This window comes from Squalius cephalus (genome assembly GCF_949319135.1).
Source record: "Squalius cephalus genome assembly, chromosome: 6".
NCBI classification, from domain to species: Eukaryota; Metazoa; Chordata; class Actinopteri; order Cypriniformes; family Leuciscidae; genus Squalius; species Squalius cephalus.
The window spans coordinates 4,070,808-4,092,405 of record NC_137127.1 but is presented as its reverse complement, the minus strand read 5'-3'; the positions used below and the strand labels follow the sequence as shown (position 1 = coordinate 4,092,405).

At 38.0% G+C, this 21,598-nt stretch overlaps 3 protein-coding genes across 3 annotated transcripts in view; 2 read left to right on the top strand and 1 right to left on the bottom strand.

The window, feature by feature from the left end:
* Positions 1–21,598, bottom strand: part of dnaaf4 (dynein axonemal assembly factor 4) — a 503,354-nt gene that overhangs the window by 122,008 nt on the left and 359,748 nt on the right. The window lies entirely within an intron of this gene.
* Positions 600–4,925, top strand: sdr42e1 (short chain dehydrogenase/reductase family 42E, member 1). Its single transcript, XM_079873935.1, has 3 exons — positions 600–740; positions 1,708–1,800; positions 3,492–4,925. The coding sequence occupies exons 2-3, from the start codon at positions 1,736–1,738 to the stop codon at positions 4,588–4,590; spliced, it is 1,164 nt and encodes a 387-aa protein (XP_079730061.1). The 5' UTR covers positions 600–740; positions 1,708–1,735; the 3' UTR covers positions 4,591–4,925.
* Positions 6,374–21,598, top strand: part of wtip (WT1 interacting protein) — a 40,988-nt gene continuing 25,763 nt past the window's right edge. The window contains exons 1-2 of the mRNA XM_079874176.1: positions 6,374–7,880; positions 20,957–21,058. Coding sequence (XP_079730302.1) covers positions 6,638–7,880; positions 20,957–21,058 — 1,345 coding nt within the window. The 5' untranslated portion in view covers positions 6,374–6,637. The remainder of the gene's footprint in view (positions 7,881–20,956; positions 21,059–21,598) is intronic.

The window sequence follows — 21,598 nt, the reverse complement described above, 5'->3', positions numbered from 1 at the left end:
TGGATTTTGCACACACAAGTTGTATTGTATTAGTTTAAATGTAGTGACACACATATTTGTGAATTTGTCGAATAAATGGGTAGTTGTGCACACATTAATAATTAGCACCAGGCCTATTAATTTGTAGGCTACTTGTTTGTGTGTGGGTTGTGAAATGCTTAAAAACCGCGAAAGAAAGTCTCAAAATCCAAATGAATCAAATGAGATTGACTCAGAAAAGAGTCAATGAATGCACGCGTGCACCTGATCCACAAACGCACATCTTCTTTGTTGCATGCGCAAATTATGATACACTAATACAAAAGAAAACATTTGTATTCACAAAAATTGTACAAAGTGCCACATATTTTAATTTTGAATTTCATTTAATTACATATTTACATAACATTTCATTTAATTTTGAATTTTGCACACGCAAGTTTAAAGGCATTTGGTTGTAGATAGCCTAGTTAAACATATCAGCAATATTTACAAAGTTCATGGATTATAGTGCTTGCACGTGTTAATCATTTTGATACTATTCATCCCATAGAATAGTAGCAATGCTCTAATGTGCATCTGTTATCTCTTCCTAATGGACGTCGGACAGAGTTCATTTTCAACCAATCACAGCGAGGCACAGCTCACTCTTATCCAATGAAAACGATTGACCATGTAGTCCCGCCCATTCACGCGTTCCCTAGGAAGTGCAGGTTATACATACACACACTTTGCGATCGATTCAAACCGCGATTGTACTGGTATGTATTTATATATTTATATTTATATTAATGTTGTATAAGGTTAACCGTTTTACAGACTGAGTAGGGTGTTTTCTGTGCAGATTCTGTTAGATCTTGTAAAAGTCGTGTTTATTTTTATATATATAAAAGCACATCGATGTTACTTAACACTGCTCGAGAGAGACTTCAAAGTCGTTTAAGTACGTGATTAATATAATTATGTTATGATTAATATATTCTACCTGCTTCCATCTCATCCTTTTCCAGAGTCTGCATGAATATTAGACATCATTTGAATCATAGCATAGCATAGTCTGACCGAACCATGATCATTCATTTCACTCAAATGCAATTATTTCTATCACAGTATGATTAGCAAAAAGTGTGTGTTCAGTGTCACATGATCCTTCAGAAATCATTCTAATACACTGATTTGATGTGGATATTTTTTTTTTGGAACATGTGGTACTTTTTTCAGGATTCATTGATGAATAAAAAGTTTAAAAGAACAGAATTGAATCAAAACAGAAATCTTTTTTAACAATATAAATCTTTACTATCACTTTTTATCAATTTTTCTTTCAAAAAAGAAAGAACGAAAAAATACTGACCCCAAACATTTGAACAGTTGTGTTACAAAATATTTCTATTTTAAATAAATGCATGTTGTTTTTATTTTAACTTTTTATTCATCAAAGAATCCTGCAAAAAAAGTATCACATGTTCTAAAAATATATATTAAGCAGCTGTTTCCAACATTGATAATAAATCAGAATATTAGAGTGATTTCTGAAGGATCATGTGACACTGAAGACTGGAGTAATGATGCTGGAAATTCAGCTTTGATCACAGGAATAAATTACATTTTAAATATGTTAAAATAGAAAACCATTACTTTAAGATGTAGTAATATTTCACAATATTACTGTTTTTTTTTTTTTAAATATGCATAGGCCTACAATTTTTTTTTAAAACTTTTTTGCAGATTTTATTCACCCTGCGTCTTTAACACAATGGAAGTCAACAGAACAGCCAGAACCTTCCTCATAACCGGCGGAGGAGGTTATTTTGGATTCCGGTAGGATTTTATGACATATTACAATGTTTTTGTCTTATTTTCCACATAACCCTAATATGAGTACCTCCATGAGCCACTAGATAGCGCCATCATACCACAGTACAGTACAGTAGACATAACCCTGTTCCTGCAAACCCCATAAAAATACACATTTTCATGCCCTTATCTTAAACAATCATTTCATTCCTCTACGAAAGAGCTGATGATTTAATCTGATTCTCACTGGGCCACCAGGAACCGGGTTAAAGACCCCTGTTAATGTCTTATCATTTTTTAACATGTATTATGAATATGTTTTAAATGCAATAGATAAATGCATGTGTCCAAAAGTCTATGATCACTAGTGATTTTAAATAGGGCTGCATCCGCAATCTCATACTTCCCTACCATATTGTAGGCGAAAAACCATATGTGACAAAAGAAGTGTCTGAATTCACAATGCTCATAAAAGAGTCGGCAAACAGTCCAACTATTATCAGTGAGATTCTGAAGTGTGCATACGATGGACACTTTACTATCCCATGAGGCCCCAGGAGATGATTAATGAATGAGGATTAATGAACGAGGTTGCATGATAATGACAACACCGGATTAAATTCATACTACACAGTACACACACTCATACTTTATAAAACATACTTTTTTAGTTGTCACGAAGTAATTGCGTATTGAAAATAAGTTCTTATTCAAGAGAGTAAGCGATTTTATTTATTTATTTATTTTAATTTTATTTTTAAATTTAATACAATTTAAAACGTGAGTTGACAGGATTTTTAAAAGTTTGCTAAATATCGCAAAATCCTGTATTTTTCTTTCAGTTTATATACTTTTTTGCTTAACATTTTTACAGGATAATAAAATGTAGGGTACAACGTTGCTAAAGGCGCATTTGACTTTTGTTCACTTTTAAACCACTAGATGGCACAAAGATTATGAAGAATGCGTAACAGGATGGTATTTTGGGGTAAAGGCGCCCACTGCTATCTGATCTTATGACTTATGATAGTCTGTCTATCATAAATATGATAATCAACATATTTATAATGAAACCATCATGTTTACAAATGTGATATGAATCATATCATATGATAAAGTGTCAAATGAAATATTTATTTGTTACTACTGTAAAGCTGTATTAAATTATTATGGGATCTCGTTCAATGCTTTCAGAATCTTAACTTTTTTTTTTAAATAATTTGATCTCTGTATTTTTAAAATGAACATATTTTAATGACAGTTTATTTATGGAACAAAAATGAATTATTTTGTCAAAATAAACCGAAAATAGTACAAACTTTGCTCAAGTGATTGTTTTGAACTTAGATATAAAAAAATGTAAAAATATATTTTAATTTTAATATCTAAAATTATTTTAGCTAAAGTATTTGAATCAAGACTTTGTGTCTTTTGCCCCGTGTGTCTGTGGGGTAAAAGGCCCACCTTTCCAACTCATACATTTGTACGATTTTTAAACAAACAAACCTCTTTTATGATTTATTTTCACACAAAATCTGTTGCTGCATCAAAGTTTCAATAAAAACACGCCAGTATATATTTTTTCTGCAATCATACACTATGGGAGTAGTGAAAGGCACATTTTTCTTCAGGTGTGCCTTTAGCCCCGTTGTACCCTACACATCCCCCCCCGCTTTATTACAATAAAAGCTTGATTGTTCTGATATCTCTTTCAGTCTCGCCTGTGCTCTCCTCAAAACCTCCTCAAACATCGTGCTGTTTGATGTGAATCCCCCAAGCCAAGAGCTTCCCGAGGGAGTCGTGTTCACGCGGGCAGATATCCGGGATTACGCGCAAGTGGAAGAAGCCGTTCGCGGCGTTCACTGCGTGTTCCACATCGCCTCCTATGGGATGTCAGGACGGGAGCAGCTCAATGCGAAGCTCATCGACGAGGTGAACGTGAAGGGGACGGAGAACATCCTCAGGGCTTGCGTGGCACGCGGAGTCCCCCGACTGGTCTACACCAGCACATATAACGTAGTGTTCGGTGGTCAGGAGATTAAGAACGGGGATGAAAGTCTGCCTTACTTGCCCTTGCACCTGCACCCTGATCACTACTCCAGGACTAAGTCTATCGCTGAGATGCAGGTGTTAAAAGCTAACGGTTCACAGCTGGATAACGGCACAGGTGTCTTACGGACTTGTGCCCTGCGTCCAGCTGGGATATACGGCCCCGGGGAGCAAAGGCACCTGCCCAGGATCGTTACTTACATTGAGAAGGGGATCTTTAGGTTTGTGTACGGAGATCCTGACAGTCTCGTGGAGTTTGTTCATGTGGATAATCTAGTATCCGCTCACTTGTCAGCAGCCGAGGCGTTAACTGAAAAGCACCAGCACTGTGCCGCCGGTCAGCCCTATTTCATCTCTGATGGAAGGCCTGTCAACAACTTTGAGTTCTTCCGGCCTCTGGTTGAGGGTCTGGGATACTCGTTTCCCACGCTTCGACTGCCTATATCCCTCATATACCTCTTCGCGTTTCTGACCGAGATGCTTCACCATGTCGTGGGTCGGATCTATAACTTCCAGCCCCTGCTGACCCGCACTGAGGTCTACAAGACGGGCGTCACGCATTACTTCAGTATGCGTAAGGCACGAGAAGAGCTGGGATACGAGCCTAAACAGTATGACCTGGAAGATGTTGTGCAATGGTTTCGAGGCAGAGGTCACGGGAAAAAGAGCAGCCAGTCATCAATTAGGAAACTAATTTTAGATGTTGTTTTGGTGGTCGCATTTGCTGCCGTGGTTCTGTCCTGCCTTCCGGTTGTGGGACACTGAAATATGCATTGGCTTTCATTTCAGTGCTGTGCCTTATGTGAGGTTCATGTTAATTAAAACATGTATGTTCATATCAATGCACATGGGGGATGTTATATTGTAGAATCCTGTAAAGAGACTGTTAAAAACTAAACTATGATCATTTTTTTATTTCCACTCTTCTCCACTTCCACTCTCTTGTCCTTTCCTCAAAGGGTTAAAATTAATTTTTGGGGGGATTTTAAATGAAAATTTTAACATGAAAGTACTTGTTTGTAGTGTACAACAATATTAAATTACTTAAAAATACAATTGTGCTTTTTGGTCAAAATAAATGATATATGTGTTGTATGTACTGTAAGGACCAAACACTTTTTTTTTCAGTACAAATTGTTATCAATATAACAGTTTGATGTGTGTGTGTGTGTGTGTGTGTGTGTGTGTGTGTATACATACATATATGTTAAATATATATTAGTGCTGTCAAATCGATTCATCAATTAATCACAACTAACATAAAAATTTGTGTTTATATAATATGTGTGTATACTGTATATATATATATATATATATATATATATATATATATATATATATATATACATTATACTCGCATATATAAGCAAACTTTTGTGTTAGATGCAATTAATTGATTTGACAGCAATAATATATATATATGTTATTTTTGCACTGTATCTTTGTACTAAATGGCATTTATGCATTAGACAATTTTATCCAAAGAAACAAACATTTTATTAATGAATGCAAGCACAATTCATAGGCTATATGCTTAAATATTTGCTTTTTTCTGTATGAAAAAAGGTATTGTATAAAAGGTATGAATGTCATTGAATAGAAAACATATCAATCAAGTCGTCCTCGAGTTCTCAGTCAGCGGTGATCCAGATGCAGCTCATCTCATGAATTATCAACATGTTTCTCTACCACAAACAAATATGACACAATCATACAATGTCTTCATTATATCTTTTAGTTTTAGTTGTTCAACCCAAACCATTTTTGTCAAACGTTTCACTTGAAAAGTGTGCTTGCTTTTAACAGTGTCTCAAGTGTCAGAATGTGAGCCACTGTATTCTATGGGGATGGAAAACATAGGTTTGTGACAATAGCTTTTGTCACTGATGTACAATGAAATGTTTGGGATCTGCCCTTCCCCCAGATTCAGTTCAAACATTCACGGCTGTACGTGCATGATAGCACTATTGTTTTTGATGCATGAACTACCTGGGAAATACAAGACAGGTAGAATTTTACAAATCATTCATAGAGACTTCACTTGCACAGGAGAATTTATTTTATACTTGTTATATCCTCTCAAGAATATAAACAATGCAATAGCATAAAAGATGTGCCTCTTGTTTAAAGTTTAGAGATGTTCAGTTTAGATTTTAATTATTTTCTGAGGGCTGGTCTATGTGGTTAAATCTTTAATCTGGCCCGCTGGATGAAAGTGGACACACATAGGCTCTCCAAAGGACTTTTTTTCAGGATTCTGCTCCCCCTTGCTGAGTTGCTCTCTATCATTGTTTCGCTCCGGCATTAACCACATTCCAGAGCGCCGCAGCGCCACTCGTCTCCCTCCGCGCATTCCTCTTACACAAACTAGTCCTAAATACATCGTTTAAAACACGCATTCTCGTTCGTCTACGCACTCAACATCTCTCCAGATTGTTGCGAAATTCTCGGGGGGGAATTTCAGGAGAGTTGGATTCGCTGGAAACAAGTTTGCAGAAACAATCACGCAAAATCAAAGCGAGAAAATTCCTCCGCGCAGCGCGCCATTGACTGTAAAGACCTTTCAACTTTACAAAAACTGAAATTGACAAACGTTCGCTTGTGAGGAAACTTTGTCACGACGCCTGTATCGCCACAAATCGACACACGGGGATCATGTATCGTGACGAAATGACGGTGATGGACTAAAGTAAGCGCGAACAGTCAACGATGGCTCGCCTGAGGCGGCATTTTTCCGTGTAAAATGCAGTTTGTGTTGTAGTTAGTGCTCCGCGCGCTCCCGCGTTCAACGTCCCTCAACTCGCCGCGCGACATGGATGAATATGAGGAGGATCCGGGGCGCAGAGCGAGCAAACTGATGGAAAACCTCTCCATATATGACGTTTATCAGGATGGGATTTACGGGGAGCCGAACCCTGACATGGAGAAAACTAAGCGAATGAATGGCAGCTCCGGGAACAAAGTCTACGGCGCGGCTCCCGTGCGCTCCGTCAACGGTAACCGACCCTCAGTGCCTCTGGATTTCTGTTCTCCGCAAAGGGAATCGGTTTACCCCGATCCCGACGCGTACTGCACCAAATCTGAAGTTGCCTTGCCGTGTTACAGCGGTGCGTCGGACCGTCTCAGGAGATACACGCACGCGGAGGTGCACCGGTACAGCACCGGCTGCGCATATGACGGGCTCGTTCCGGGGAAACAGGTGCCCGTTTCGGGCGCGAGGAGCAACAGCTTATGTATGGCCAACCCCGACGGCAGGTACACGGGCACGAGCCCCCGGTCCAGCTTGGCTTCCACTCACTCGTCGCAGGATCAGAGCAAACACACCAGCCCGAGGTCGAGTATCAGCAGCCCGCGGTCCAGCTTGGTGTCACCCGGTCAGGACGGGGGGAACAGCGTGATCAGTCCCCGGTCTAGTTACGCGAGCACGGCCAGTGACACCAGCAAACACTCCAGCCCCAGAACCAGCCTCACTAGTTACGACTGCGGGAGCAAACCGAGCAGCAACCGAACTAGCGGTATCAGCATGGGCTATGATCAGAGGCACATCAGCCCCAGGTCGAGCACCACAAGCCCGCGTTCAAGCTACTCCGACTCGCGCTTCACGCCTGCGGGGAACCACGACCCGGAGAGCTCCGCGGTGCACGGGATTATCCCCGGTATCTGCAGTCAGGACGGAAGCGCGCGACCAAACTGCGTGATCAGTCCCCGGTCGAGCATCTCCAGCCACAGCTCCAGGAGTTCGCGGAGCTCCCGGGGATCAATGAGCGCTTACCCCGAGCTCCAGATCCCGTTACCGGAGGACTTCACTGAGCCAAACGGCCACCGTGTTCATCTCCAAACGTTTCCCGTGCTGGAAGAACCGCAACAGGAGAGTTCAGACGTCAATATCGCGTTTAGCTACGGGAAAACGGGCACCGGGGGGCAGCGCTTCAAGCTCCCGTACCAGGTCACTCCATCCCGGGACAGCGGCCCGAGTCAGGCGGAGCGGCGCCTGGAGGCCCTCACCCTGGAGCTGGAGAAGGAGCTCGAGCTGCACATGAAAAAGGAATATTTTGGTGAGTAGATCCAGAGTCACTTCTTATTAGTTTAGAGCACACACTTTTGCATTTAAAGGTTTTTTTTGCAGTGATGCCACAGAAGAAACATTTTGGGTAACCTTTCAGGGAACAATCTTAAAACATTTTTTTCTCTTTGTGTGCAAAAGAACACTTTAATAATCTAAATAACATTTTTCCTCCTTTTGGACAATGGAAAAGTTCCATGGATGTTAAAGAAACTTTCTTTTTAAGAGTGTATTAAAGGGTTAGTTCACCCAAAAATAAAAATTATCCCATAATTTACTCACCCTCTCAAGCCATCCTAGGTGTATATGACTTTCTTCTTTCAACCGGACACAATTAGTTAAATAAATAAAATAAAAAACTGGCTTTTCCAAGCTTTATAATGGGAGTGAATGGTACCTGAGATTTTGAAGCTCCAAAAAACGCATCCCACCATCATAAAAGTAATCCATACGGCCCCAAGGGGTTAAGTGATGAGGTTTTTGTAAGAAAAATATCCATATTTATAACTTTATAAACTATAATCACTGGCTTCCGGTAAAGGAAGAGTGACCTCTGACCTGACGCATGACCTATATGATTCTATTTTATAAATATTTTATTATATAGTTATATAAAGTAGTTGTAATATAGTTATAAATATGGATATTTTTCTTACAAAAACGCATAGATTCACCTCAGAAGGCCTTTATTAACCCCTCGTATGGATTACTTTTATGATGGATGGATGCACTTTTTTGGGTTTCAAAATCTCAGATACCATTCACTCCCATTATAAAGCTTGGAAAAACCAGTGTATTTTTTAATATAACTCCGATTGTGTTCGGCTGAAAGAAGAAAGTCATACACCTAGGATGGCTTGAGTAAATTATACTATCCCTTTAAAGAACCTTTATTTTTAAGAGTGCATTAAAGCTCTCCATCTGGAGACATCAGCTTTGTTTTTGTCCTCTTGAGTTCATAAAAACATGTGTTATTTTGAATAAACTTGTCCAAAATTGTTGGTGGAAAAGTCACATTCACACCTTGACACACGCAAACCCCCTCCACCAGAGCAGCACAGAGCAGCCTTTGTGTTGGACTCATTAAAGTATCATTAGAGTGTGGGAAAACAGGTGTAAATCATGTTTAGTCAATGAATCAGTGTGCTTTCTGGACAAAAGGGTTTATACTTGAGCACTTTATATGTCTGACATTATGATTATCTTGGAGTGGGTTAAATCATCATTAATCCAGACTCTGTTTCAGTGAAAGGCAGCATGCAAACAACAGCAAATTCCCAAAACCTGGATCATATCACAAGGCATGTTGCAGCATATCAGACTGATGGCGGCGTCGTTTCATTCATTAGTGCAATTGTAATGCTCAGATGTTGAACATTATAGCTCGGGAGACTTCATGACTCTGAATTATTAACTTTATCTTAAACGAAATAAAAATAGATACAACAACTGACTTGATAGTTAATAGTAATCTAGTAAGAGTAAAGAGTAGGGACGCACAAAATATTGACCATTATAGCAGTATCTGACGATAGGCCTATATGTTCATTTTTAATGTTATCGTTATCGACCTGATTTGGAAATTTTACGATATATTAAAGACAATAAATAATGGATTATTTCCTTCAGATGCGCACTGTTCACCATGCTGCTTTTGAACTGCTTGAAATATGATTGTAATCACTTCAAAAAATAAAAATACAGTAAAGTGCAACACATCATATTGAGAAGAACATTATAATTGTGTGCTTGGGACATGGATTTTAATGGTGAAACTTTAGTTTTTTGCAATCAGGCTCTCAAAAATTACATAATAATTTGGATTTATATTTATCTGACTGCCAATATATATCGGTTATTGGCTTTCAAATATAAAGGATTATTGGTTATCGGTATTGACCAAAATGTTCATATCGTGCATCCCTATAGACCTTATGTAGCCCCGCCCCTTATGTAGCCCCACCCCTTTTCAGCACTGCGCTCGTTGTCTTTTGACTTCCAGTCTGTATTTTCATAGCGATCTTCCGTATTTATGAATGAACGTCTCATTTTAAAATCTTCCCGGTCTACTGACATTTGTTAAGACATCTGCTTTAAACATTACAGTCCTCATGATAACTTTCGTTAACTTTACATTAAGTAAATACACTTCCAAAGCTAATTACTCCTGGATAGCAATGCCATAGAAATATATCGAGCGGAAGTTAAAAGACAATATTCTAAAGATGGCGGCGCCCGGCGCATAAGGTCTATAGCATAGAGCTATGAAATGAATGTGAGTAGCAGCTCGGATCATTTGTTCTCCTGAGAATTCGCCGAGTGCATATATTGGCAAATGTGAGCACAGTTTGAGACGTAGCTGGAGGCTTCAGCAAAATGGACTATTGTTGAAAGATCCTGCGGGTAGAGCTTGTTGAATTTAATCTGCTGACAGTATATAATCATAGTTTTTGTTTGTTTGTTTATTTGTTCAGTGTGTTGTTTTGATAAAATGCTAGTTTTGCACCCGACTCACAGGGTTTAAGTATGCAGGTCAGCGCACGGTGCCAAGTGAACTACGAACTTTGGCTAAACACCGCAGTAACTGGGTGATCTGGCTCGTTTCGCACTGGAACCTGCTGATTTCTGATTGGTTTTGGTCACACCGGGCATCAGCGGTAGACCAATCACAACAAAGGCTGCTGGTATCCCAACTGGCACTGCCCAAAAAGGACATTGTAGTCAGTGAGCAGACAAACAGGGTTCTTAGCGGCATGTTTTTGGCCCGGACCTGGACGGAAAAAGGCAAGTCTTCAGAGAGTACATACTTTGTCTCCCAGTTTGAACGCCACTTCCTGCCAGTGTCCTTCCAAGTCCTGAACATCAACAGAAATGTTCTTTAGAGGCATGTGAGCGTGTGTGGGTTTTTTTTTTTTTTTCTTAGGGAAATCCTACTTTATGATTTGGCAGAACTAGCGTTGCTTTAGTGGAGGTGAAATACGGCAGCAGAGCAAGATAAAGTGCCTTAAAATCTCTTTAAACCATAAAACTCCCATTTTCTTGCTGTAATGACCAGAGAAAACAGCATTTAAACTAGATGATCGTGATTTAAGGAATCGTTCATGTCTGCTGCTGGTCAAGTTACACACTGAAGTTTAATACTGAGTGTTTGTTCAGATCATTAACACTAGTAGTTGTGTTGTTTGCTTAGTAAACCCCACTAACTACTACATCCGAGGAAACACCACATGCACGGTTCAATCCACATGGGAAGTAAAACAAGCAGCTGTGAAACTCTCACTCTTCCATCCTTTTATTGTTATTTTTATTTCTAATATGCATTCCATTTTTATTCCTATGTATTTGTTTCCTTTTATGTGAAGCACTTTGAATTACCATTGTGTATGAAATGTGCGATATAAATAAACTTGCCTTACATGACTTTCACAACATCTTTTCAAGTGATCAAGTAGAGCTCACTAACGAAAGCTTTACACTCTAAAAAATAAAACATTGGGTCAACAAAAAAAAATATGTTAACTTTTTCCACTAGAATTTTTATGTTAAGACTGCTGGCAGAATTACATTAATTCAAAGCGATGTTTTGAGTACGGTTAATTACTTTTTTTTGGCCACAATAAAACGCATTTCTAAGTAAAACGAACTTAATAATTTTCAACATGAATGCAAGTAATTAAGTTGATCCAACATAATGTTTTAAGTTAGGTGAAGCAGTTTTTTTGGCCACAATAAAACACATTTCTAAGTAACATGAACTTAATAATTAAGTTGATCTCTGCAAGAGTTAAGTTGAGCCCTTTTGTTTTTATTTGAAGTTGATTACTCTTTTAAACATACATGTAACATTCATCTTTTAATATATTTCCCTTTCAAAAGATTTAAATGAACTGTATTACCATGTCCTTTCTAATACAACGTAAAGCATACATTTTCTTAGAAATCAACCTATAGCCGACTTATCACTTCAAATCAAACATCCAATTGAAATGTATGGTCACTACACTGTCATTGGACAGGAACACAGAAAACATTCCATCACTGGATAGGTTTCGTTCGTTTATTTAAAGTGTGGTTTATGTCAGCTGAATGTGCGGAACGCTTTTCAGAGAAGATAAGGCAACGTTATTTTAGTACAATTAACACCCAGCGGTAGCTAAGGGGAAAAAATCTCTGAATGCTTCACGTGAAACTTCGGTCTTCCAACCTATTACCATCGTGTCAATTCTCTATTGATTTTGATGGTAATATCAGTTTTGATTAACGTTAATATGCGCGAGGAAGGGAGGGAGAACAAGACAGTTTGAAGACTGTGAGAGAGCGCGCGTGCGGCCGGAGGAGGGTCTCTCTCTCTCTTTCTCTCTGCTCGTTCTCTCAGTAAAATTCGCGGGCGCCTGTCACAATTGTAAACAATAAAAACGAAATTTGGAAAACTAAAACGGAATTCATAGGGCCCTACATAACTCGACTTGTTTTGAGCAAAGTATCTGAACAAATAGCGTAGCTACTAGCCAACTTTACCTCGGCACACAGACTACGTATAACCTACTATCAACACTGCTCAAATTTCAGAGTAAGGACTTCCAGATTTCGGTATTCGGTTACAGTAGGCTATCACCAACAGAATCCTGAGCGAATGCGAATATGTGTAAGCATAAAATTACTTACCATTCACCACATTACGCTTCAGCGAGTTTCAGCTGTGGCCACACTCATCTGGCCTTAAACATGCACACGGTAACTGTGGACCGTTTACACGTCATCAAATTGTTTTTTACATTAACAGAACTTAAAATTAAATTAATTTTTGATCAACTGAAAATGTTAAACTCTGACAAGTCATGATAGTATGTTTAATCAATAGGCATAATTTGTGTGTCATCCCAGCTCAATAAAATAACAATTACAAGTAAAAAGTCTAACAGTATCTTAGAACTTGATTTTTTATTTCACAACAATATATATATTTAAGTAATGACTAAAGGTCCTCTGAATTAGTTTTTAGAGTGTAGGTCTGTCAGATTGTCTCATCTTTTGTGTGTCCGTAGCAAACGTGTGTGTGTGTGTGTGTGTTTCTGCTGCTGCCTGGAAACACATTTGTACAGGTTTAGTTTCAGGAAGTCTAGAGATGGAGATATGACTGTGTTTTTGCCTCTGAGAAGCAGGTGATGTGTTTTTCACTGCATGCCGAACCCTCTTTAGTCTGCATTAGTCTGCGCGCAAGAGCGAGCCCTCTCCGTTACCGTGACAACAGCTCCCTTAAAATCAATCTCGCCGGGTATTCGTGATGTGTCTTTCTGCACTCTTAAAGGGTTAGTTCAACTAAAAATGAAAAATATGTCATGGTTTTCTCACTGTCGTGTCGTTCCAAACATGCATCAGAATCTTCTCGCTGCTGTCAAGCTCCTAAAAGGACAGAACTGCTCTATAAGTGCTGTATTTCCCCCATAAGAGGTCAGAAATGCAAGTTATCAATGATCTTTCCCTCTGCTGCAGCTCTCAAAGCTTATCTGCAGTCATGTAACATGCAAATCCAATGCAGTTCGGTATAACTGACATTAAACCGACGAAACGCCTCCACGCACCCTATTTGAGCATGCGAGAGATTATCAGTGAATTATCAGAAAACTTCTAACAAAATATATTAGTGTATGTATGGACTACTTGTAGTACTTTTCTGAGATCAAATGCATGTGTTTTTTTGCATGCAAAAGGGCACTGCTAATCATCTCATTCTGTGCTTCACGGTGAAAAGATAATAATAATGCATGGTCTGAACAACATGATGGTGAGTAAATCATGGCAAAAAATGCTCATTATGGGTGACCTGTTCCTTTAAATTGTGTGTTTTTGTGTCAAAGAATGTGTATGTGTGAGCTTACAATGATTTGTTTTTGTTTTGATTATCTGTAAAGTTTTTTGAGGGAGTAAATATTAAAAACAAGGTGGCATGTAGGGATGGACGATATGACCAAAAAATATTATCATCACAATATTATCTTTCCATATCATACAATATCGATATTTATCACGATATTAATTTACCATTAATGGGGTTATTAAATGCTTTCCACATATTTGTTAGACCTTCACAATGAATGTAAGCATGTAAACTTGTTTGTTTTAATTAAACTTTACAGAGTAAGCTACCTTTTAATTTAAAGGGCCCCATGAAGACCATTTTATTTTTCCCTAAATTCTAAAAAATTTAGTGATACTGTGTTTCATGATTTACAAATTTATATAAACTTTAACTAAAATGTCAAGCTTTTAAAACCTTTTATTTGTCGCGGCCGTTGTCACCCTGAGCTGTTAGCGCCTGGCAGAGCTACGGCCTCGTGTCGTGGACGAATGGCAGCGATCACTTTTAATGTTTACTTTTGCGAAAACGCTCCTGTTGTCTTCTGTGCCCAGACTTGAGTTTTGTTTGATGTTTGATACATTCAAGAAGCGTGTTTTCTTCGAGCAGGTCAAATTAAAGGTTCAGTTCATATATCTGACTGCTTGTATTTATTGACAAAATTGTATACATGTGAAGTAAAATTGAAATTGAGGATGCAGTGCATTGGGATATCGAATTGAACTGAATCGATAACATGATAATTGTAATCGAACCGAACCGTGAGACCAGTGTAGGTTCACACCCCTAGTAGCGACCCAGGTAAGTTCATGATTAGTTTGAGGAAACTCTGGATTAAATCGGAGTTGACAATTAGGGCTGTGCCGGTAAACTTGACAACCTCACCACCGCGGTGTGACAAATGGCGTCAGAAAAGCGTCAGTACATTATAATCGGTTATGGTCTATGACTGAACCGATAACAAATCGTCCTCGTCTGCATCGCGATGCATCGATTAATTTCGACACCCCTAGTGGCTGAAACCAGCTCTGTGCAACATGCCACAGGTGGAAACGGGAATGTGTCTCCCTATTTGTGTCTATTCGTTAGACCAAAACTCATCTTAAAGCAACACCAAAGCACTTTTCCTCTTCGGTCCCCCTACAGGTTAGAAGCGGAATTGTCGTAAATAATTTCGCACGAACGCTCGCTGTTTATCCAGCACGGGCTTTAGAAATAGGTATGATAGAGTATGTTGCATGATTTTATGAATGTATGATGTATTGCGACATCAGAAATGAAGAAAAACAAAATAATGACTATTGTAACGCTTGGCGTAAAGCAAGTCAAATTTGTAGTTTCTTATGTCTCGTTCGAACTACAGATCCGCTACCCGATCTGGCAATCTTGCATAGTGCGGTTATAGCCGATAGAGGGTCTCAAAGCGAATGCAGAAGTGCCGTTCACCCTGTTACGAGTTGATGAACCACTGAAACCATTTTGGAAACATTATTTTAAAGTAAAAAATTATCTTTAGTGTTGCTTTAATACCAGGTGTAAACTAAGTTCTCACTTTAAGTGTATGATTGGCCTTGAATTTTGGAATTTTGATTGGCTAATATTGCTTTTTCCCTTCACTAGTTTACATTGTTAGCAGAAAAACTACGCAAAATTGGGTGGTATCACAAATAATGCAGGATTGGTTGAGTTTGCATTCATTCTTGCGGCCGCGAAGTCTTGGCGGGCCTGAATACGCTGGCGGTTCAGAAGCAGACTCTTGGCACACACTGAGTGTCTCTGAGCCAGACACAGCTGCTGGGGGTCAACGCCGATCACCTGCTCAGAATAACAATCATCTTAGTCCGCACACGTGCACACAAACACGCACAAAACACTGAAACAATCTGCGCCGCAACACTCGTAGCAAACATAGCTTTGCTTTTATTTGAGTTTCTCAAAGTAATCTCCTGAGAAGAGCTGGATATTTGCTGGCACCATTTTCGCCCGCTTTTGTGCTGAATCAGCTGACCTCTGACCTCCATGTATCCACACAGGCACTCGGGATTCGTGGTCTGGTTTAAAATAAACACAGAATGAGACTTTGTTCACGTTCACGCTACATCTTGTCTTTCCAACATTTTGATTTTGTGCAAAAGAAATGCAATGATTGTGTGATTTGAGTTCTAAATGCACGGCCGTGTTCAGTGCGTTTGGCTGTTGTGGTTGTACATTTAGAGGTTTTCCAATCTTTCTGCAAAGATTCTGACTGTCGTTGAAACTGAACAATATGAAAGCAGTAGGTGTGTAACAATATATCGCAATACAAAAATGCATTTATTTATTGATTGTCATGATACAATGATACAACGAGATTATACTAGAGCATCAGTCGACAGTGCAATTTCTTGGAGTGCAAGAGATCAACAAAAGCATATTTTGTAAACCGGGCACAGCGACAAATAAACAAGAAAAACAGTAGCCTATATGAGGCGAAGAATCATTAATAACTAGGAAAAATGAGTATAACTGTGTGTGCTGCAGCGATGCAAAGTCAAATTCACAGTTATTGCACTGGTGGATAATATGCATAATAGACGGATTAAGTGAGATCAACAATTGCACAAAAACAGGGCAAAGCGACTGTTTTCAAAGCGAATATGTATCATGGATAGTGACAATATGTATTATGCATATTTCACCAAAAATTAACATTACTGTGTGAGGAAAAATTTTAAGTTTACAGAGTTTTAGTGTCAGTACTACATTAAACTACTATATATAATGTTGAATATAATGTATAATAATGCAATGGGGGAATATTTGTGTGTCCTGATAATGTCAAATTTCTTGTTACCAGTAAAAAGTGGCCTACATTATTTTACATATATCTAGTCAGTGACAGAGCGCAAACATATTCATCTACAATAATTCTGTATTTTCAGCTTCAGAATCATGAATATTGTTATTCTGGTGTCTCTATTGTCCTGTGCTTTGGGTTTCAGCACCAAGTCCAAGACTATTCATTTACACCCCCAATGTAACACCAAATTTTGCATTTTAATCAACAGTACATTTTTTTTTTGTTAACATTTTACCATATGTCTTGGAGTATCGCAATAATATCGTATCATGATATGTATCGAATCGTTACATGATACTTATACCAATAATCTTTGACCTGGTGTAAAATAAAGCGTTGAAAGTAGGGATGCTCCGATCGATCGGCCGGAGATCAGTATCGGCCGATAATCACATTTTAATGACTTGATCGGTACTCACTAAACTTGGCCGATCTCACAAACCGATCACAATTTGATGACGTCAACATCAAGGAGTTGTCATTCACGAGCTGTGGAGGAACTGGTACCAGTGTGTACCTGGTAAGAAGAGGAGTACATCTTGTTGAGTTGCCAACCCTCCTCATTACATGTGTTCATCTCTCACTGCAGTTCACAGTCAGAGTCAGCACAATATTGCCTTGTTTTGAGTGACAAATAGGCTAATATCTAGTTAATGGTGTTTTAAATCAAGCATCACTACTAATGCTTAGTTCCACTGATGTTAAAGGGATAGTTCACTTTGAAATTAAATTTTGGTATGTTTTAGCTTACCTCAGGGGCATCCAAGAAGTAGGCGTCTTTGTTTCCGCAGTAGTTTCAATTTTTATATTTTTAGGTCAAACCGTTCTTGTCTGTCAGTCATATAATGCAGGTCTATGGTCACTATCTCAAAGAGCATGCACAGAGTCCAAATTAAACAATTCCCCATCGTAAGTACACATTGATGGCCTAAGACACGAAACGAGCGGTTTGTGTGAGAAAATTAACAGTATTTATGTCGTTTTTACCTCTTGTAAAGTGACGTACACGCACGAGAGATCACTTCCGGCGCTTTCCGGCGCTTGCGCAGACTAAGCCAGAACGCGCGCACACGTCATACACCAGGATGTGCGCGCGCCCTCAGATCACTTGGACGTGGTTGTGTACAAGAGGTAAAAACGATATAAATACTGTTCGTTTTCTCACACAAACCGCTCGTTTCGTGTCTTAGGCCATCAATGTGTACTTACGATGGGGAATTGTTTAATTTGGACTCTGTGCATGCTCTTTGAGATAGTGACCATAGACCTGCATTATATGACTGACAGACAAGAACGGTTTGACCTAAAAATATCAAAATTGAAACTACCGTGGAAACAAAGACACCTACATCTTGGATGCCCTTGAGGTAAGCTAAAATTTAATTTCAAAGTGAAATATCCCTTTAAATGCTTAGCTTTAAACTGTGTTTGGTTTTGTTCAGCTCAAACCATACCATTTGTGCTAAGAATGTATTTGTTTTCATGCTTCAGTTTTTATAGCGCTAGCAACGGCAATGTCATCATGGGTTCGATTGCCAGGGAATGAATGAACTGAAATGTTTATCATGAATGCAATATTAGTCACTTTGGATAAAAGCATCTGGCAAATGCATGAATGTAAAAAACAGGCTTTTTTTTATGTATAATTTTTTTCACCTTTCTCTTTCGATTCTTGGGTAAAATATGACCTTGTTTTAATGAAAGTCACCCTTTTAGTGTTTTTCTTTTAGTTGCTGGCCAACGTGGATCTTTTTTTCTCGAAATCCGTGTACTTGACATACTTGTCGCATACTGTTTTTGACCTGCTATATAGTGGAGAAGAATGCAATTTTAGATGCAGCCAATTGACAAATGTATCCAGTTTTAACTGGTTTGGTACAACATTGGGTTACACTGACCCAGCGCTGGGTAGGTTTCTCATTTGTATTGACAGTAAAAATGACCCAGTAGTTGAGTTACAAAAATTCTACCCAGCACCTGGGTAAAAAAATATTAAAAACAGCCCAATAAAATGACCCAACATGCTGAACACAGCACTTGGGTTAAAAAAATAAATAACCCAGCATGTTTTAGAGTGTGTGGCACTGGTCAGATGAGGAAAAACCAAGTCAGCCACACCGAATGACAGTCAGTCTAAAATGCGGATCAACATTGTGATTCATGCGTCTTCAGTCGGCTGAACATGTGATTAGTCACCGCTGGGTTAGTTGTTCCTAAGGGTTATCCAGTTTAGATACAATAACAATAGCTTTGTGAATCCACTGCAAAAAGTCATGTTCTGTTGAACACAATCCTTTAAGTGAAATATATTTCCGATTCACATGTAGCCGTGCTGAAGTTTTTTTTTTCTGGTTTGTTATTAAAGCTTTTATCCAGCTAATGAAAAACCGTGCATTTCTATTGGTTACATGCTGATAATAAAACACAAGTGTGGTAAAGACATTTGCTTACAGCTTATAGTCTAGTATTCCAAACATGCTGGCCGACTGAATGTAAAAAACCATGATCAGAAAGAAACTAATGACACTGTGGAAAGACTTTTTGTACTGACTTCGTACTTTTATTATGCTAAAATTATGCTTTTTTTTTTTTGTCTTGTGTTATAAATCAAGAACACCATTTTCTTTATAGCAGAGCATTACAGCAAAGTTGAACTTTTTTTTTTTTTTTTTTATCATTATTATATAATTTACATTTTATATTTACATTATTTATACTTTTATATTATTATTTTTATATTTATAGTATTTATCATTTTTATATTTATTTTTGTTTTTATATTATTTATACTTTTATTCAATATTTATTGAATATATCAATTTATTTATTTGTTTTTAAGCATATTTTTTACATTTATTTTTATTTGTTTTTCAGTTGTTCAAAAAAAGTTCAAGGAAATACTGTTAAAAAAATCCATGTCGTTTCCAAAGTCAACTAATAACTGTGAGCATTCTGATCATGATTATGATTTCTGCCATGTTTAAGCAGCGCTGCTTCTGACCGCTCTGATTCTCGGGGTGAATAATGTGTGTTTGTGTGCAGAAGTCGTGCGTGTTTATGCAGCCGCGCCTCTCAGCCGTAAACCCGGGACTTTAACAAACACGATTAGATCAGAAGTGCTGGATTCTGGGACATGACATTCCCCCTCGATGATGCTGTAATTATCTTGATGAGTTAGCCATTAAGTCACCGAGAGCTTATCTGATGAGTGTTGCTCTTCGAGAGCCTGTTATCACACGCACAAATGGGTTTTATGTAGATTAAGCTTTTTTCTTAAATCATTAAGGGCTGAATATATTTCCTGTCTTATCAAACAATCGTTTTGTGGTTCGGAGACTGGATTTCCCGAAACACTGCGTTCGGTTATCAGAATGTTGTTGTTGGGAAGATGATGTTGTGACCTCAGCGTGACCATGTCTAGATGTTGACCGTGGCCCCGGTGTGGAATGCGACCCCCGGCGGAGGCCATCTTGTTCGTGACACTGCATGCATTAGTCTTGCTGACTCATTCTCCCATGATGCCGAGCACTTCCTGTGTAACTAGAGTGAACAATGACTGATGGGTTTTTAATCTTCAGTCACTTCTAAATACATAATTTCTCTAACCGTTATTTATTTAGCACTAGTACACAGTCAACCAAAAGTTCTCAACGTGGCTAATAAAACATTCAGAAACATAAAACAATAATGAGGATTCAAATAGCACAAATAGGATGATGTTATGTTTGGCTTGTTCTTTAATAGTTAATGTTTGCATGGAGTAAAATTAGCCGAATTCCCTTTTTTGTCAACCGAATTTTTTGACAAATCTGTGAATAATTTTGTAAAAAAAAAAAAGTGTTTTATATTAAGTAATTCAAAATACATTCAGAATTAAATTCATATCAGTGGCATAAATACACTGATGATCATATTTTTTATTTCTGTATTAAATATCAGATCATTTTTATGACAAGGCAAGGTTAAGGTTAAGGTTGTAAAATGTAAAGGAATAATTCATGATATTTGGAGAAAAAAACTTTAAAAGCTTTTTTGATTTTATTGCTTTTTTTTTTTTCTTCACGGTTAAACCACATTTTTCTTGAAAATTTTATACAAGGTTTTACTAAATTATATGAAACCAATATAAATACATTTCTAACAACTTTTTATTTAAAGATTTTTTTTTAGTTCATTTATTGTAGACACTATTATACGTCATCAGACTCTTTCTCCTCTCACCACATTACACAGTTTGAACTGTTTTATTCAGACTCTATTTGTCAACTAAAGTAGTAGCGTCAGTGCCGTCTGATGTCTAAAGATCAGTGATTGCATGTTCTCCACACAGAATACACTCCTGACGGCTGTCTGTGTGTTTGTGCTCTCCCAGGGATCTGTGTCAAGTGTGGGAAAGGTGTTTATGGAGCGAGTCAAGCGTGTCAGGCGATGGGGAACCTGTATCATACTAACTGCTTCACCTGCTGCTCCTGCGGTGAGTATACACACACACACACACACACACACACACTCTGTTGTGTTCAGTGTGTCTAAAGCATGTTGTTTTGTGTCATTGGTATCAGCAGGGGTCAATTTGGTCTTTGATCCAGCAGTGACTGTACGGGTCATTTTTAAAATGAAAGAATTATGCATTTAATTAGAATTATGCATCGAAAATGGAAGAATTATAATTTAATTAGATTTATGCATCGAAAATGGAAGAATTATAATTAAATTAGAATTATGCATCGAAAATGTAGGAATTTTGCATTTAATTAGAATTATGCATTGAAAATGGAAGCATTATAATTTAATTAGAATTATGCAGCAAAAATGGAAGAATTATGCATTTGATTAGAATTATGCAGCAAAAATGGAAGAATTATAATTAAATTAGTTATGCATCAAAAATGGAATAATTATGCATTTAATTAGAATTATGCATCAAAAATGGAAGAATTATAATTAAATTAGTTATGCAGCAAAAATGGAATAATTATGCATTTAATTAGAATTATGCATCGAAAATGGAAGA

Excerpts from the sequence above, each read along its gene's own strand:
- sdr42e1 (XM_079873935.1), top strand. The coding sequence starts at position 1,736 with ATGGAAGTCAACAGAACAGCCAGAACCTTCCTCATAACCGGCGGAGGA. Across the intron at positions 1,801-3,491 it reads GGAGGTTATTTTGGATTCCG|TCTCGCCTGTGCTCTCCTCA; the intron begins GTAGGATTTTAT and ends TATCTCTTTCAG.